Source organism: Nicotiana tabacum, chromosome 8, assembly GCF_000715075.1.
Source record: "Nicotiana tabacum cultivar K326 chromosome 8, ASM71507v2, whole genome shotgun sequence".
NCBI lineage: Eukaryota > Viridiplantae > Streptophyta > Magnoliopsida > Solanales > Solanaceae > Nicotiana > Nicotiana tabacum.
Window position 1 is genome coordinate 165,136,121 of NC_134087.1, and position 17,133 is coordinate 165,153,253.

Genomic DNA, 17,133 nt, shown 5'->3' on the forward strand with positions numbered 1-17,133 from the left:
AAGGATCTAAAATTATGACAACTCATTACTTCTATTAATTGGAGCATCTCATGTGAATCATTTATTATATCATGTCTTCCATCTTTCGGCACATGCATTGAGTAAAACTAAAGGGAGAATACATAAAGTCCTCTCTAATTTAGAGTAGATAGTTTTTTTATTGATGCATAGCCCTGAGTTAATTATCTAATAGTATTATATATAAATAAATTGAGGATCTGCAATTTCATACAAGTGAATCCTAACATGAGAAAGCATACAATAAAAATAAACTTGTGCTCAATTTACTTTGATAGTGAATATGTTATGCTTAATAGAATATTTGAGTAGCTATATTTAAATTATAAAATGCGATGAACATATTCTCACATGCATCATCCGAGAAAAAGGGATCTAAAATCATGATAGCTCATTACTTCTATTAATTGGAGTATCTCGTGTAAATCATTTATTAGCAGCATATCTTCCATCTCTCCACACATGTATTTGAGTAAAACTTAAGGGAGAATACATAATGACCCCTTAAATTAGAGGACATTGTTTATTATTAATGCATAGTCAATACAAATAGCTATTAAACAATTCAGAAACGAATCTCTGATTTGAAGTTTATGAATTTCTACAAGGATTTCAAGCTAATAACTAGGTTCATGGTTAAATATTTAATGAATTTTTAACATATATATATATATATATATATATATATATATAGGGTTTTGCTAACCTTACTAGCTAGGCTTAAGACAATAACGTGTCTCCTTATCTGCATTCTGCATGAATGTTCTCAGTGTAGAAATTTTACAACCTCTACACATAGTTCACCACCTTCTTAGGGCACAAATCAAGCAAATCTTTCAAAGCAAAAAAGATACATGATGTAGCTCATTATTAATAGTTGGTAAAGAAACAGAGTTTAAAATGGACACAAATTAATTACAATTTCTGAACATAATAACCATAGGGTAATCACATAGATCTTGTGCACGTTATTGAGCTCTGATAAAATTACATTTAAAGTTGACAAACTCATAGATTTGAGAAGTCCCAAGTTTTGATTTTGTCTGTGGTTGGGGAGTGATTTGTGAGCTTCTAAAAAAATAAACTGCCACTATTGAGAGCATATGTATATAAGTGTGCACATGTTTCGATGATAGTGGCACTGACAACGCACTATATTCATGTGCGTAGCCACCTTGTTGACTATCCTTCGCCGAAAAATTATAAAAAATTATAAAAAATATATATAAGCAAAATATCGATTTTAGATATATAAAACCTATATTGAACACTCTTTGTCGAAGTTTTTTTTTTACTTCTTTCAAGTTTGAACACCCTTGAAAATATTTCTAGCTTCGCCACTGACTATATTCACCATCATCAGCCTTCCTTTTGGATATCTGACTTCATTTAAGACGATATTTTATTGCATCACTAGTAATACATTGCATACTTATTACTGCTTGTTGTCTCCCTGGATCAAGATTATGGCACTTTAGCAGTTTAGGTCGTTTGCATTATATTGCATCTCAGCACACCTCCCATGGCCCATGCGCACACTCCACATATAGCTTAAGCACAGAAACCTACCACTAAATTCATGTATTACACTGCACACAAGTGACACTTGGACGTCATAAGCTCATATATATTAACAAATCATGTTTCGAATTTTAAATATAAAGCTCAAATGCATTATGGACTAAAAAAGGAAAAGAAAAAAATACAGATTCTTTGACATGATACAATAAAATTGACAATGTCTAATCACACATTTTGCCTAAACCAATGTTTGGTGATAATTTGATATTCAAATGGAAGGGGGTACACATCATAGAGAAAGGAACTTTGTTTTATTTCTGTGCAAATTTTGATACTGTGATAATTAAATTCTTGTATTAGTTTTGATCATCTCTATCTTACCCAAATTCGTGTATGAACATCTAAATTTGAGTTCTTTTCTCCCTACTCAGCTCATGAAAATATCACCCGCCAGGGTTGGGTTGGACATATTTGCATGGCAACTCAATTTTGGCACGGCACAAGTAAAAGCTAGATAATAGATATGGGAAAAACTTGCCAAAATATAAATAAGAAAAACCTTTTTGTCTGATATTGTTAGATATTATTATAACAAAGAACAAAATTTTATTATGTTTTATTTGAATGAATTATAAGAGAACAAACAATGAAATTAAAATGTCGTTGAAGTGGGGTAGATAAGGTTAGTATGATCCATTATTGAGCACATCTTGACTACCCATCTCAAGGTTAAAATAGCACGGGCTAGCCAATTTTCCGACCGATAATTGAAAAAAAAATAGCCAGCATTTGCAAAGTTATTAAAAAATAACCATTATTTTGCTGCAACACGAAAGGTTCCCAGCATAATATACTGAAGATTGGAGCACATATTTATGAACTTCCAGCATAATATGTTGGAACTCCAACACACTGAAAGTTCCAACATAATATACTGGAGATTGGAGCACCTCTGTATGAATTTCCAACATATTATGCTGGAACTCCAGCACACGAAAAGTTCCAGCATAATATACTGGAGATTGGAGCACCTGTGTATGAACTTCCAGCACATTATGAAATTCCAACATGTTGTGCTAGAAATTCACATGTAAAAAATTCGAACTCCAGCATAATAGAATATTTCCCAAATTTTGAATAGCGTTTTGGTTCATTTTTATCTTACATGAAAAGTGGCTAAATTTCAATTACTTTTGAAACTGTGGCTATTTTTCAATTACCACTTGTAAATCTGGGTACTTTTGAATTTCACCCATTCTAAGTACCTCATTTACTGATGGGGGAAGTGACCAGATAGCCGCTTTGGGGACCCCTTTTAAAGAATAACCGAAATTCACAAATAAAAAAGATGTAGCCACTTCAAAATCAACTTCAGACATAAATTTTCAGTCATATGGATCTGAAGTTGGGCTTACCAAAGCCTAACATATAAAATGTCTGAAATTAAGCTTAGTCGTCCCGAATTTCAGACTTGTATGTCTGAAGTTTGAACAACCAAGCCTAACTTCAGACCCAAATGTCTGAGGTTTAACCATAATGTTGTGTTTCTTTACATAACACAATATAACTCCAAAAAAGACCAGCAATCAGATTAAAAGAGACACCTTCCTAGCAAACACCTAAATGAGCCTTATACCAAACCACCTATATGAAGTGAGTCTTAGTGGTCTAAGACTGCACGGATAACACAAATAAGATCTCAATTTAGTTCACCAGCAAATGATCAAATCCTCCTGCCTGTAGAGCAACACGGCTACCATTAACATTGTGAATCAATTGCTGTAGCCACCTCCTCGTTGTAGGATCCTCCTGTTGAGCATAAGGAAAAAGAACCCATCATGAATATAGAAAAAGAAAACAAGTGTCTGATGAGCATAAAAGAATGCTTTCATGTTCTTAACTGAGAGAAAACTAAGAGCTTAGCCAAAAAGATGAACCACTTAAATGAGAAATGTACATACACGAAGACAACTACTGAAGGTGGCATCCCTAAGCATATCAGGGAGACAATTTCTTAGTGCATCACATGCCCTGCCATAAACCATGAACACCAGCATTCGCTCACAGTGCAGCATAAAAGGTGGAAGTTCCGTGAAACCAGATCTGTTATACATAACAGAGCTGAAAGGATATTTAAATGCTGATTTGCAGAAGTCTCACCTTGGATTATCTGACAACCGAAGATAGCACCTAATTATGTGCTTCAGTAATCTTGATGAAGGCTGTTCAGCAAGTGCACCTACCATACTCCCTAAAACTCGGCCGACTGCAAAAAACCTCTCTGCTGTGGTGCATATGTAATCCAGACCCACATCATCTAGAAGTATTTTTTGCACAATGAAAGTTGCAACCTGTCAGCGTGACTCTAAATTAGATGCGTGAAAAGCTGATACTTATGGAGAGAGGATGTAACTGGTAATAATACAAGAGAATGTAGAAACAAGAAAGTTTTCATAACGAGTAATATATAATTGTGCGGCACAAATTGTCTTTGTTTTGGTATCTGAAGAGTCTGTTGAAGACATCATGAGTATATAACCAACATAAATTTCAGTTACAAGTTAGGAAAGAAAGGCTTCGGGGAAGCACTCAACCGTTTTTGACAGTTCACTGCCCATCTCCATTGTGCGCAGACACAAGGGAATTATTTCTGTTGATAGTAGAAAACTGATTACTTCAGTATCATCTACCTGTAAAGAGACGATCAAATAATAGACTACATTAAATTTTGAAGTAAAAATGGAGAAGCACAAATGCAACCAGATGCACGTGATGAATATTGCACTTTAATAAACATGAAATTTCAGTAAGCAGACATATAAAAAGTTAATTTCAATATGTTTATTATATCCCATTTTTGACAATGTTTATGGATCCCATAAGTAGCATCTTCGGAATCTCGAATTGCACTTCCTTCTCGTGGTTTCTTTCTCATGCTTTCAGTGATTCCCAGTACATAGTATAATGTGACATGAATGAATCTTAATATAAATACTGAAAGAAGAGAAAGTATGCGTGAAATACATTAGAAATGTTACCTTCACAAGGGCACCAATGACACCTAAGCTAGTAAGCCTCAAATATTCAAAAGGTCTTGATTTGCTTGTTGTATTTAGAAAAGGGTACAAATACAAAGGAATATGTGCTGCAAAGTAAAGAACATGTGAAAGCATCTCATCAGATTCAGAGAGAGTAAAACACACCCAGTAGATCACAATTCGTAATTATCATCACACTAAAGTTGGGCAGATCTTGGGAACACATCAAGAATACAAAATGCATCCAAGAATCTTTAAGAAGAGTACAATGATAAGGGAATATGCATTGCAAAGTAGTATACAGTTGAAGATTCGTCAAATAAAGAGAGTAGAAATTCGTGAGCTTTCACCAAATAGTCCTTTAAGTATCACTTCAATGAACTTAATCCTCTGAATATCACCTTAAACGGATATATTTCTCCAAGTATGTAAAAGTTGACCATCTTTGCTCTCAAACCTAACATGCTAAGCAACTTCACGGTACATCACATGTGTCACGTGACTAACCTCAATAAAAAGCCTACTTAACAAGCCATATTAGAAAAACAATCCTATTTTGCTCCAATCTGGGAGCCCTTAAATTATAAAACATGACCACCACGACTGAAACTAAAAATAGAAGCTGCAACAGAAAGGTTCCTCTGCGCCATTACTGCTCCCCGCAGAAGTTCCTATTTATACAGTTGCGTATATGTGTTATTTAATCTGCTAAACTGAAATCACGAGTGTTCAACTCATTGGAGAGAAGTGGAATCCATTCTCTGCTGGTTGTTGATTTGGCAGAGTCCATACATAAATTAATCATAAAACCTTAAATCACCCATCAGTAACCAAGTCTCAAGTCTGTGATACCAATACTTTCATATTCATATCCAATTTTCATTTTCTTTTGAAAAAAAACGATAAGGAAAATGAGCCTGCCTTCGAAGCTTCAATGTTGAAATTTCTGTATTCTCCTTGGCACAGAGACAAAAGCAGAGAGATCAGAATAAGAAACAACACAAGATCTTTTTGGAGGAATTTCATCTTCATTTCCAAACATTTAAAGCAAAACAACGAACCCCCACAAAATGTCTGTTTCACCATGAATTTTACAAAAACTTACTAAGGAAGCAGATCAGCAAGATTAAGCCATTTCATCCCTGAAGTACCTGACCAACTGAATATCCTTAGGCATAATGGTAACCCTTGACCCTTCTGGCGTGAATGGCACACAAATTGGTACCCTCAAAGGGACCAACAAAGTAAGCTCAGCAGCCTCATGTGCTGCCACCTAAGTTGCGCGGACTCTTCGTTTTTGGCGCTGCACCCGTCTCGACACGGGACGGGAGCGGGATACGTCCCGGATTCGGTCAACCAACTTCGGATACTTTGATCTGAACCCATCGACAATTTTGGGGGGAAATTGAGATTTTGATTTCCCAAAATTAAAAATAAAACAGATTTAAGACATGCGAAATGTAACGACCCCGGCCGGTCGTTTCGAGAGTTGTAGCCCCGTTCCCCCATTTACTGCTCCTTTTATGTTCTACAACTATTATATGACTTATCAGGTTAGTTGGTTCTGGTCCGGAGTGATTTCAGAGTGAATTGAGACACTTAGTCTCTTAATTTAAAGCTTAAGTTGGAAAAGTTGACCGGATGTTGACTTATGCGTAAACGACCTCAGATTTGAATTTTGACGGTTCTGTTAGCTCCGTTAGGTGATTTTGGACTTACTAGTATGTACGGATTGTGATTTGGAGGTCCGTAGTCGAATTTACACTTGAATGGCGAAAGTTGGAATTTTGGAAAGTTTGACCGAGAATGGACATTTTGATATCGGGGTCGGATTGGATTTCCGGAAGTTGGTGTAGGTTCGTGGTGTCATTTATGACTTGTGTGCAAAATTTGAGGTCAATCGGACGTGATTTGATAGGTTTCGGCGTCGTTTGTAGAATTTGAAAATTTCAAAGTTCATTAGGCTTGAATCCGAGTGCAATTCGTGCTTTTGATGTTGTTTGAGGTGATCTGAGGGTTCGACTAAGTTCGTATGAGGTTTTGGGACTTCATGCTATGTTTGGTTGAGGTCCCGGGGGCCTCGGGTGGTTAACGGATCAATTTTGGACTTAGTTTGATAGCTGAAGTTTCTGGTTTTTGCTCATCTGGTTTCCTTATACGTGATCGCGTGGTCAGGTCCGAGATTGTGTAGGCTAAGTTGGCCGCTGAGGGAATTTGCCCTACGCGTTCGCGAGTGGTGGACCGCGATCGTGTAGCTTTGAGGGGCAGTGTTACGCGAACGCGTGGACTAGGCCTCGTTCGCGAAGAGGAAAAGGAGTAGGATCTGAGGTCAAGTGTTTTGTTCATTGCGAACGCATGAGGCAGTTCGCGATCGTGTAAGTCAGTGGGGCAGAGCATCGCGTTCGCGTGGGAGATTCCGCGTTCGCGTAGAGTTAATTTGTGGGGCAGCATAATTGTGCTTCGCGATCGCGATGAAGGTATATCTGGGCAGATTTAAAAGATTCAAAACGAGGGTTTCGAGTTCATATCATAAAATTGAAGTGGGAGCTCGGTAGGTGGTTTTTGGAGAGATTCTTGCGTAGGTGTTTGGGGTAAGTGATTCCTATCTAATTTTGGTCAAATTCCATGATTATGCCTTTAATTCCATCATCTAATTTGTGATTTGGGATGAAAAATTGGGGAAAAAGAGGAAGAGTTCTTAGGCTAGAATTTTGGGGTTTTGAATGGGATTTTGTTATCAGATTTGAGTAAATTTGGTATGGTTAGACTCGTGAGTGAATGGGCTTTCAGGTTTTGTGACTTTTGTCGGATTTTGAGACGTGGGCCCGGAGGCCGGGTTTGAGCCAATTTCGGATTTTGGCTATAGTTTCGTATTTTTCTTGTAAAATTGATTCCTTAGGCCTATATTGATTATATTATATTGCTTGTGGCTAGATTCGGGTCATTTGGAGGCCGATTCGCGAGGCAAAGGCATATTCGAGTAGAGTTTTGCTTATTGAGGTAAGTAACAGTTTAAAATCTGGTCCTGAGGGTATGAAACCCCGGATTTATGCGTTATGTGATTGGTTTGGAGGTGACGCCCATGCTAGGTGACGGGCGTGTGGGCGTGCACCGTGGGAATTGTGACTTGGTCCGTCCCGTAAAACTATAAAGTTGAATAACTTGCTGTTAGCTATATGCTCTCCCTGTGTTATAGAAATTTGACTGCAAATCATGTTAGAAATCATGCTTAGGCTATATGATGTCACTGTTGGGACCCGCAGAGGTCGTGTACTTGTTGAATTAGCTGCTATTTGTTGTCTTGTACTCAGTCACGGTTTCACTTGCGTATCATATCTCCGTCTCTTCTTGTTTCTTGTTGATACATGTTATTATCTCTGTTTGGGCTGATTTGTATGATTTCTGAGAGCCCGAGAGACTAGAGAGGTTGGTGACTGAGTTACGCCCTGAGTGCCGAGCTGTGAGATATATGTGTACATATGGATCGGGTTGCACGCCGCAACGAGCCTGAGGGCAGTATGTATATGGATCGGGTTGCACGCCGCAACGAGCCTGAGGGCAGTATGTATATGGATCGGGTTGCACGCCGCAACGAGCCTGAGGGCAGTTATATATTATGGATCGGGTTGCACACCGCAGCGATATAGCACTTGGGCTGAAGGAGCCCCTCCGAAGTCCGTACACCCCCAGTAAGCGCAGGTACCTATTGAGTGTGAGTGTTGAGGGCTGAGAGCCGAGTGATTGAGCTATTGAGAAAGATTGAGTGACTATTGCCCTGAGAGGCTGTACTTGCTTTCATTTGTTGTTGTACTTAGCTAATATATGTCACTGATTTGAAATTTCTGGAAGATATTCTATCCGGTTTTACCTAAACTTGATAATGTATAACCGATTTGACTTAAATTGCCGGATTTGAAAGCATGTCTACTTTCTTGCTGAGATTACTAAAATGAACTATAACTGTGTAGCTCGTCACTATCTTTCAGTTCCTTATTTATTATTGTTACTTACTGAGTTGGTTGTACTCACGCTACACCCTGCACTTCGTGTGCAGATCTAGGTGTTTCCGGGCACGGTGGGCGTTGATCTCATGCGCGGTTGATCGTTGGAGATTTACGAGGTAGCTACTCGGCGTTCGCAGTCCTTGTTTTTCCTTCCTTGTCGTTTCCTTATTTGTATTTTGATACAGACTCTTGTAGACCCTTCTTTCTAGACTGGTTGTATAGATACTCATGAACTCAGTGACACCCCAATTTGGGAGTTATGTTTCCGCACTTGTGTTTGGGTTTACCCACTTTTTTATGAAAACTCCGGTTATTTTAAATTTCTTTATTCTTTTTTTGTTAAATGTTGGAAGTATTTTGGAAATGTCGGCTTGGCTAGTACCACGATAGACGCCATCACGACGGGTTAGTATTTGGGTCGTGACACGAAATGACATACCTTCAATATTGTAGTACTTTTGTCTCATATTTGCTACTTTGTGTTCCAGAAAAACTAAGAATTTAAGGGGTCGTGTTCTGACTTCCGACTTATAGTTCTATTTTTTATAATTTTGAATTTTTTAGCCGAATCCCCGCACCCGTATCCATACCTGGATCCGCACCCCCGAATCTTAAAATTTAGATTTTACCGAATCCGACACTAGGATCCGTGCCAGTATCGGATGCCCGCACCCGAGTCCGAGCAACTTAGGCTGCCACAACAGCGCTCTAGGATCTAATATCACTCGAAGTCCTACGTGACTTTTTGACCAGCCTCTGGGAGGAGAGCTTCGATACCAGAACTCAGTGCTCTTGTAGTACTTATGGATCTACCAGAGGGCTGCAGAAGCAAAACAGTAGGGCTTCTTCACTCCTTTGATGGAGCAGAAATAACACCAGTTAAGGCTTCTAACTTGGAGAAGATTGGGAATGGTGAAGACCCTGGTCACATGGAGTGACTATTTTCCCGCAATTATACGTTTTAAGCAAGGAAATCTCAGATTTCTTCCCCAAATAGGATCGCCTGAATTGGGCATATATTATTTGGTCATCTGAGGCACATGTGAAGCAGCAAATCCATTAATTTCTCAAAGGAGATATATGAGGATCAAGTTTGCCAAGGTGTTATACACTAATACTTATGGAACCATTTCCACAAAAACTCTAGAAATCTCACTCAAGTTCTATTTTCCTAATTATCATCACACAAAAGTTGATGCAGGTCTTGGAACACATCATGAATTGAAAGGCAAGGAAAGTATGTTTCTTTAAGAGTAACAGTATATGTAGTGAAAGGTTCCAAAGCACTTAGCATGGGTGCGCAACTAACAAAACCCCATTTGTTTAAGTCAATGCTCCAATGAACATGAAGCCACAAGCATATAAGTCATTTTCTTCTTTTATGTATCTTTCTGGACATTGGAGTGGCAAGAAAGGAGGGTGTCCATTACTTGATTGCAGGGAAAAACAATGAATGCAATGATAACGACTTAATGTCTGAATAATATGAAATATCAATTCTCCCATCAAGATTTTTCTAGCCAAAAAGTGACACCAACTTGATTCTAAAGGATTCTGTGCTATGAGTTATGTTTTGTGAAAATAAGAAGTAAATTCAAGTGCAACTGCAAATGAAAGTAAAATTGATTTCCAGAGTTGCAGCTAAAGGGATTCCTCATTTCGATGGTTTATGATCCAATTCAACTGGAATAAAGACGTTCTTAGTGATGTAAATTATACACGACCACATAGTGACATAACATAAGAAAAGGAAAAAAATATTACCATTGAGGAACAACATTCTGGTGTCAGGGTGAGAGGCTACACACTGCAAAATGAAACAGAAGGAAAAACATTTTCATTAGTTGGACGTTTGACCTGCATAAGAATTAAATTGATACTTGTAGTGGTTACACCTAATCAAACAAAAAAAAGAAAGTTGTAGGGTTACAATTCCAAAAGCACATCTATGAAAATATTTGACACATGAAATGTGGTCTCAGATATGCCATGTGTTCCAAAAATAGAAACTTAAAAACAAATTTGCTCTTAAAATGAACTGCAAAAGCTACCATTTATAGGATTTTCTTTTTTTTGGCAGCCTACCAGCATCGAACTCTTGACCTAGTTGCATGAAGAGGACTCTCTCAACCATTATGAACAATATGAAACAATCAACTGGATTAATGTGGGCCCTCCAGTACGGTGCATACTTACATATACTTCTGTTATATATGTTTGAAAGAGGGAGAATGACTCGATTGGCAGGCCAATTTATCTGCGGTCTATTTTGTTTTTGCTACAAGGAAATGCACTATACAACAACAACAACATGCCCAGTGAATTCCCACAAGTGGAGTCTGGGGAGGGTAAGATGTATGCAGCCTTACCCCTACCCTGGAAGGGCAGAGAGACTGTTTACGATAAGGAAATGCACTATGTTGGAACTTAATCATTCTGCTATTGCCCCTACTCAAAGCTGTTGAAATATCTTTTGCCTAAGATGATCTCTTTTTTTCTGTGGGAGAATTCACCACACGTGATCTTATATTTTTTTTTTCTTCAGTGACTTACAATTTTGCTTGTTTTAGGATGAGAAGGATCAAAGAATTCGAGAGCTGACCCTTGAACTTTATAATGAGGGGCAGCGATGTAAGCGGAGGTGTGCAGCTTACCAAGAACAACTACGAACGTTGTTGAAATTCATTGAGGATCACACTGATCATTTATCAAGAAGTGTTGAAGAAGCAGTCCAGCGAGTGAAAGAACTTGATAATGAACGGCTAGAGGAGTCAGATTAGCATACCAATAGCTTGTACACATTTGTTTTCCTTCTCTGATTCTAACTTGTTACTTTAGGATAAGTAGGAGTTATTTTGATCTGGGGTTAAGCTACTTGAATGTAAGGGCCAAAGAAACTTTGTATTGTATTATCATTTGCTGGAATTCACTTGTAATTGATGAAATAAAGTAGCCTTATAGACGAAGACGTTTTCATCTGTTCGTCAAGTACTTGGGACATGCTAAAACCTAATAGATTAAGACTAGGGGAAAACGAAAAGAAATAGAGAGACCGTTGCTTAGCTTTCTTTTGAACTTGCATATATTGAGAGAGGAAAGAGGAGAAAGATTATTATAGAAGTTTTGAGACTATACCTGCGGGTGCATTGCAATCATTGTGTCATTTCTGCATTGACAATCATTCTGTCATTTCTCTATTTTTCACCAAAGACATGGAATGCAGACCATGATTGGATATACATTAATAGAAACCAAAATCATGAACCCTGTTTTTACAATGACCTCACTTTCAGTCAATTGAGACTGAAATGTACAGTATACTGTAATTGACGAGATACAAGGCTTTGAACAACATCGAACTACTTTTGGTGATAGCAGTAAAGACGGAAACATGCTTGGTACTGCTTCTCGCAATACCATTGAAGTACGGTGTTCTCCTTTCTCCCTCTTGATACATAAACCACAACCCCAAACATATCCAAGTGTCTACATCCTACAGCTGAATAAATGTTCCTAACTGAAAAGGCTCTTTTGGGTAGTATAAAGCTGTTACTTCTTATGAAGGAAAACATTACATGGCAATAACTCATGACTTTACACATTGTCGATGAGAGATGATTAAAGGAAACATCATGAAGAATCATTTGAGAATAACTCCATATGGAAAAGAAATCTATATACCTGAAGAAGTGCTAAAGCATTACAAACTCTATTAGATTGTGCTGGAGTCAGGTTTGGCGGTGACAAAACAGGGTAGATGGAAACTATCTCCTGCAAGCATGTAAAAAAAATCAATATGGACAAAGTAAAATCAATAAAAAAAAAATAGCTGTCATGTTCCAAGTAAAACATTCATAACTGAAAATCAATCTGTTGGGACCCATTTTCTATTGGAAGGAGTATATCCATTTCTACTTCTCAAAATTGAAAAAAATCTGTCAAGGCGAGAAATAGCGAGGCCGCTACTTCTCTGAGGACCTCTGCTGGAACATTCTCCAGCAAGTTAGACAACGCTCCAAATTACCTTTCTCTTTGGCATATCCTAGCTTGCGTCACTTAACAGCTTGAAATTATCTGCTTAGCTGGAGCTTTAGGATGTCATAAGTGTTGGATATTCGACAGAGATGAAAGCTGTTTGCTAGTGAATTTAGCTCCTTTCTTGTCAGTTATATCCAACCAAAAAACAACATCAAGATTCTCATTTAGTGCTCTTCCCATATACTCATTCCAGTCTTCATCCACCATCATTTACATCCATTTTTTCTCTCCCACCAACAATTCACAAATTATCCAGTTTCCTTCACTGAGACAAGCAACATGCCATCATCTGAGTACAGATTACAGCAAGGGAAGAACGAGCAATAGCAATGGGGGACCACAGCTCTGCTTCCCCTGTCTCCCCCAAAACCCCAAAAAAAAACATTTCACAAACCTCTTTTATCATCGCAGGAATATACAGCAATTTTTATATTTTACCATTTTAATTTCTCCGTCATTTCATAAACAAAAGATAACATGCAGGTTCTACTCCTAAATTTCAACTAAAATAAATTGATAACAACTTTCCGCAATGGCATTCTACATCACTCCTCTGCTATTTCACTTTCATTTGATTCGCTGAGATATGGCTCACACTTTGTTCAAAAAGTATACAGCCTGGTTTTGGACTGCAAGGTCATCCAGATGTTTCATTGAGTCCTTCTGCTTAATGCCACAAAGTGCAAAGCACCACCAATCTAACAGTGGGCCACTAAGAAATGTCTGCTCAAACAGATGGAAGATGTGGCAGATGTTACAATATAAGGTGGGTATGCATGTGCATCTTACAGATGGGATAAAATTTATAGAATTTTTTTTTTTTTTTTTTGAAGAAAATTTTTATGAAGATAAAATTTCTAGAATTAGAATGAAACACTTCAAAGATTACCTGTAAGAGCGCAGCGATAGTACCAAATGAGTTCCATAGCAATGGGGCTAAGTCCTGGAATAATTCCCTCTTCTGAAAAAGGATAACATAATTAATAGTTTCTTTTCCTCTGTATGTGTGTGTGTGTGTGGTGGTGGTGGTGGGGGTTGGGGGGGGGGGGATCGGAATATAAGGAGAAGAAGACTATCTAGTATAAAATGTCAATTAAATGTTATCTGACATTGTACACATATATAGATAAAAGAGGTGAGCAAAAAAATAACAGTCACTAAGGCAGACACCAAAACTTCATTGTTAGCACTTAGCATTGGAGGACAGAAGAAATTAGTAGTTATCCTCAACCATCATATCATTTTCAGCCAAAGGGAAAAGGCTGGAGTTTAAAGTCAAGCTCTGATGTGGTTCGCTTTGCTTTTGACAAAGTAGAATACTGTGTAGTGCTTGCATAGAAATTTGCCAGTTCACTTGCCAGTAGCCAGGGCAGGAAGAATATTATGTGTTTGTTAGAAAATCTGCAGTCACTAACTACAAGTGTAAAAAAAGAATTGGTATGGTGATTCCACCAACAAAAAAAAAGAGCAGAACAAAACAAAAAGATAGTGATAACACTAACTTAATTAATATGAAAGGGTTCGCAATCAAGAACTTCCCAACTTTCTCATTGAAAAACTGTTATTTTTCCATTTATTGCCTTTCATTTCTTACTGAATCGAAACCCCTACAGAAAAAGACAGTCAGTAGAAGTAAGACAATGATCTATTCAATGTTACAAGACGCTCACCTAAGAACTAGATGCTACTTTAGGCACTTCAGCTCATATAGGTGCCATTTCAATGTCGACAGCAAGGCGCTAAAGCATGCTCCTTATAGCTATGGGCTCCTTGAAAAGGCGGCACGAAATAATAAATATAGCTAGCAAAGTGATATTATAATTGCTCAGTGAATTAGAAATTTAGTATCACAAAAATAGACATGGTTTTCTATCTTGATTTACTTGAGTTTTATTTCATGCAGTTGGCTTTTAAATACATGTTCATATAATTGTTGCAGGTGTTTAAAGTTATCTGTTGCAGTAAATATATATATAAACTTTTTTATGATTTTTCCCTATTTGTGCCTTTCAATACTAAAACTCACAATTTAATTGTCTTTGTGCTTAAATCCCCAGCAGATCTTGGCATTTTATTATGCTTTTATCCTTCGACAGAAATGCAACTATTGTAGAATTATAACATGCTATAACATCTATATTGCTTATGTGTCCCTTAAAAATGAATATAACAAAGTAATTGCTAAAAATACTTGAAAAAATTGTAGTATAATACAACTATCAGTTCTGTTTTTGATTTGGATACTAACTTGATTACGGTTTCAAACAATTTCTGTTTCTCTATTATTTTATGTTCTTTTCCTGACAATACCAAGTAAAAGTAATTTCATCCTATAGTTAATAGTTGTTCTTCAATTTGGTATTCACTAAAACCTACTATACTTGAAAATAAAATTCAAATCTCTAAGAAATGCAAAAGTAGATAATAATTAAATTGTACCAACCTAATCGAGAAGCTTTTGCCTAGACGTGACCTTATATCTTTATGTTTTTTCCCTTTTGGGAATTGGATGCTGCGGAATGCTTATGAATGCTTGAAGAAAAAGCTTGTGAGGGTGACTGTCTTTCCAAAAGTTGGATGGTTTATTCGTTCAAATAACCAGTAGTGTATTATTTGGAAATAGACAAAAGACATATTACCTAAAACAATTCAATTAACTGTACTCATGCTTATTTGCTACTCTACTCCTTAGAATACATAATAACTTCTACTTCCCGCATCCTTTGATGCCTTGCTTCCATTCGGGCTTCAATAGCAGCTAGGTTCACGGAGCAAATATGCCTCAAGAAATATTATTCGGGTATTTTGAAGCATAATTTCTACATTTTGTCTTTCAATATTAATTTCAGCAAGTCGCTGAGAATGTCGAGAATTTGAGAAGGGAGGGCCATGGCTTCTCGTCTCAATATAGACTGGTAGAAAACTTTTTGTCTGCTTTTTTTCTTTTTTTTGTAGAGCACGGAGGCTTATCAAGGGATAGTATTCCTTAACAATTAATATATGTTCCTATCAGAAAAGCAACACATAAATCTCCAAAGATGATAACTCATCTAGGAAAGGTAGTTAAATACTCACATGATCTAGAGTTTTGAACAGCCAAAACAGTAACTAGTTTTAGACTCCTCTACAAAAAAAGTACCCAAAGATCGTAGTTAACCTTAAACAGCAATACATTAAGCGGGATATTAAGCTAGCGCCCCTTATCTCAAACTAATTATTCAAACCAACCAATTGGAGAATCCAAGTACATTTGGGAACCTAATTTCGAGAGCATTGCTACAGTCAAAGGAGCTACGAGTGTTAGCCACAGGCTTGAAAAGTAGCACACCTTCTTAACCAATTCTGAAAGGGTTCTGTCACTGTAGCAAAGATTAGAGCTCTTGAAACAAGATATAAAAGCTGACACACCAGAAGCTGCCTTAAATTGCTTTCTTTGACATCAATTCGCTTCCCAAATTGCCGGAATCCTAAAAGAACAATTCTGTCATATTTCCAAAATTGAACTCACTAAGTAATGTGGAATCTTGTAGTTTAGTTGATTAACTGGCTGAACTTTTACCTTGTTTGATGAGGGTTGGATTTCCCACTTTGTAATCTCCATACAAATTTATTAAGAAAAAAATTCACCTGAGTAACAACCATCAACAACATACTATCTCAATTCACTCAATTCTTTACTATTGTTGAATGACGATGGTGTTTGGACCGACTTGATTAATCTACCAAGCAACCCAGCTACAGCAAAACAAGCACACAGGTGGAAATCCTAAGCTCGTGCTTATATATGGCACTTTACAGTAATGCGAAATTGGGAAAAAAAATATACAAAAACATAAAATGAAAGGTAAACGTTATAGGCCAAATTTTGAAATGGGAATTGGACCTTAGAAAGTTCAAGAAGGGCATTTTCTCGAAGATCGGGGTTGCTGAGTTCAAGCACGAGTTGCTCTGCTGATTGCATTTTGTTACGGTCCTGAGTTGCAGCGGCAGATGCCGAGGCTGTGTTGCCCGGTCCTCCTCCAAAGGCGGTGAGCATTGAGAGTGACTGAGGCAGGTTTGCCATGTCAGAAGGCTCAATCCAAGCTTTTCTCTTCGTTTTCTCTTGCTTTCCTGACTGATATCTCGCACTTTTTTGGTTCAGCAATATGTATTTAGTAATGCATAATGTATAAATCACTGGATTTCATATTGGATTTCCTTTTTTTTTTTTTTTGTGTGTTACCAAATGAAGTGCATATTTTAAAAAAATATTTTTATTTTAACAATATAAAATATTGGTTATTACGTGAAGGCTTACTTTGTTATTTAGTAGTTTTAATTAAGGGTGTCTAATAGTCGGGTCAACCCATTTCCGGACCGGCCCAGCCCAGTTGAAACCGGAACCAGCCCGGACCGATAAAAGGGGGTCGGGTGGGTTGGATTAATAGGGTAAGGGGGTTGGTCCGTTCACCTTCGTGCAACTTGTTAACCGGATTGGTCAAACCCGGTCAACGCGATTTACTGTAGAACCGGTT

The 17,133-nt window shown here is 37.5% G+C and overlaps 1 protein-coding gene across 1 annotated transcript; it reads right to left on the reverse strand.

The window, feature by feature from the left end:
• Positions 1-2,871: 2,871 nt before the first annotated feature.
• Positions 2,872-16,773, reverse strand: LOC107787317 (uncharacterized). The gene is made up of 9 exons (XM_075219853.1): positions 16,503-16,773; positions 13,509-13,580; positions 12,263-12,352; positions 10,346-10,388; positions 4,578-4,684; positions 4,134-4,229; positions 3,700-3,890; positions 3,501-3,570; positions 2,872-3,348 (listed from the first exon to the last, which is right to left on the reverse strand). Exons 1-9 carry the CDS (start codon positions 16,680-16,682, stop codon positions 3,244-3,246), a joined length of 954 nt encoding a protein of 317 aa, XP_075075954.1. The 5' UTR covers positions 16,683-16,773; the 3' UTR covers positions 2,872-3,243.
• Positions 16,774-17,133: the final 360 nt, after the last annotated feature.

Coding starts and splice junctions, on each gene's coding strand:
- LOC107787317 (XM_075219853.1), bottom strand. CDS start 16,682: ATGGCAAACCTGCCTCAGTCACTCTCAATGCTCACCGCCTTTGGAGGA. Junction 13,581..16,502: donor CCCTTCTTGAACTTTCTAAG/GTCCAATTCCCA, acceptor ATCCTTTTTCAG/AAGAGGGAATTATTCCAGGA. Junction 10,389..12,262: donor ATGCTTTAGCACTTCTTCAG/GTATATAGATTT, acceptor TTCATTTTGCAG/TGTGTAGCCTCTCACCCTGA.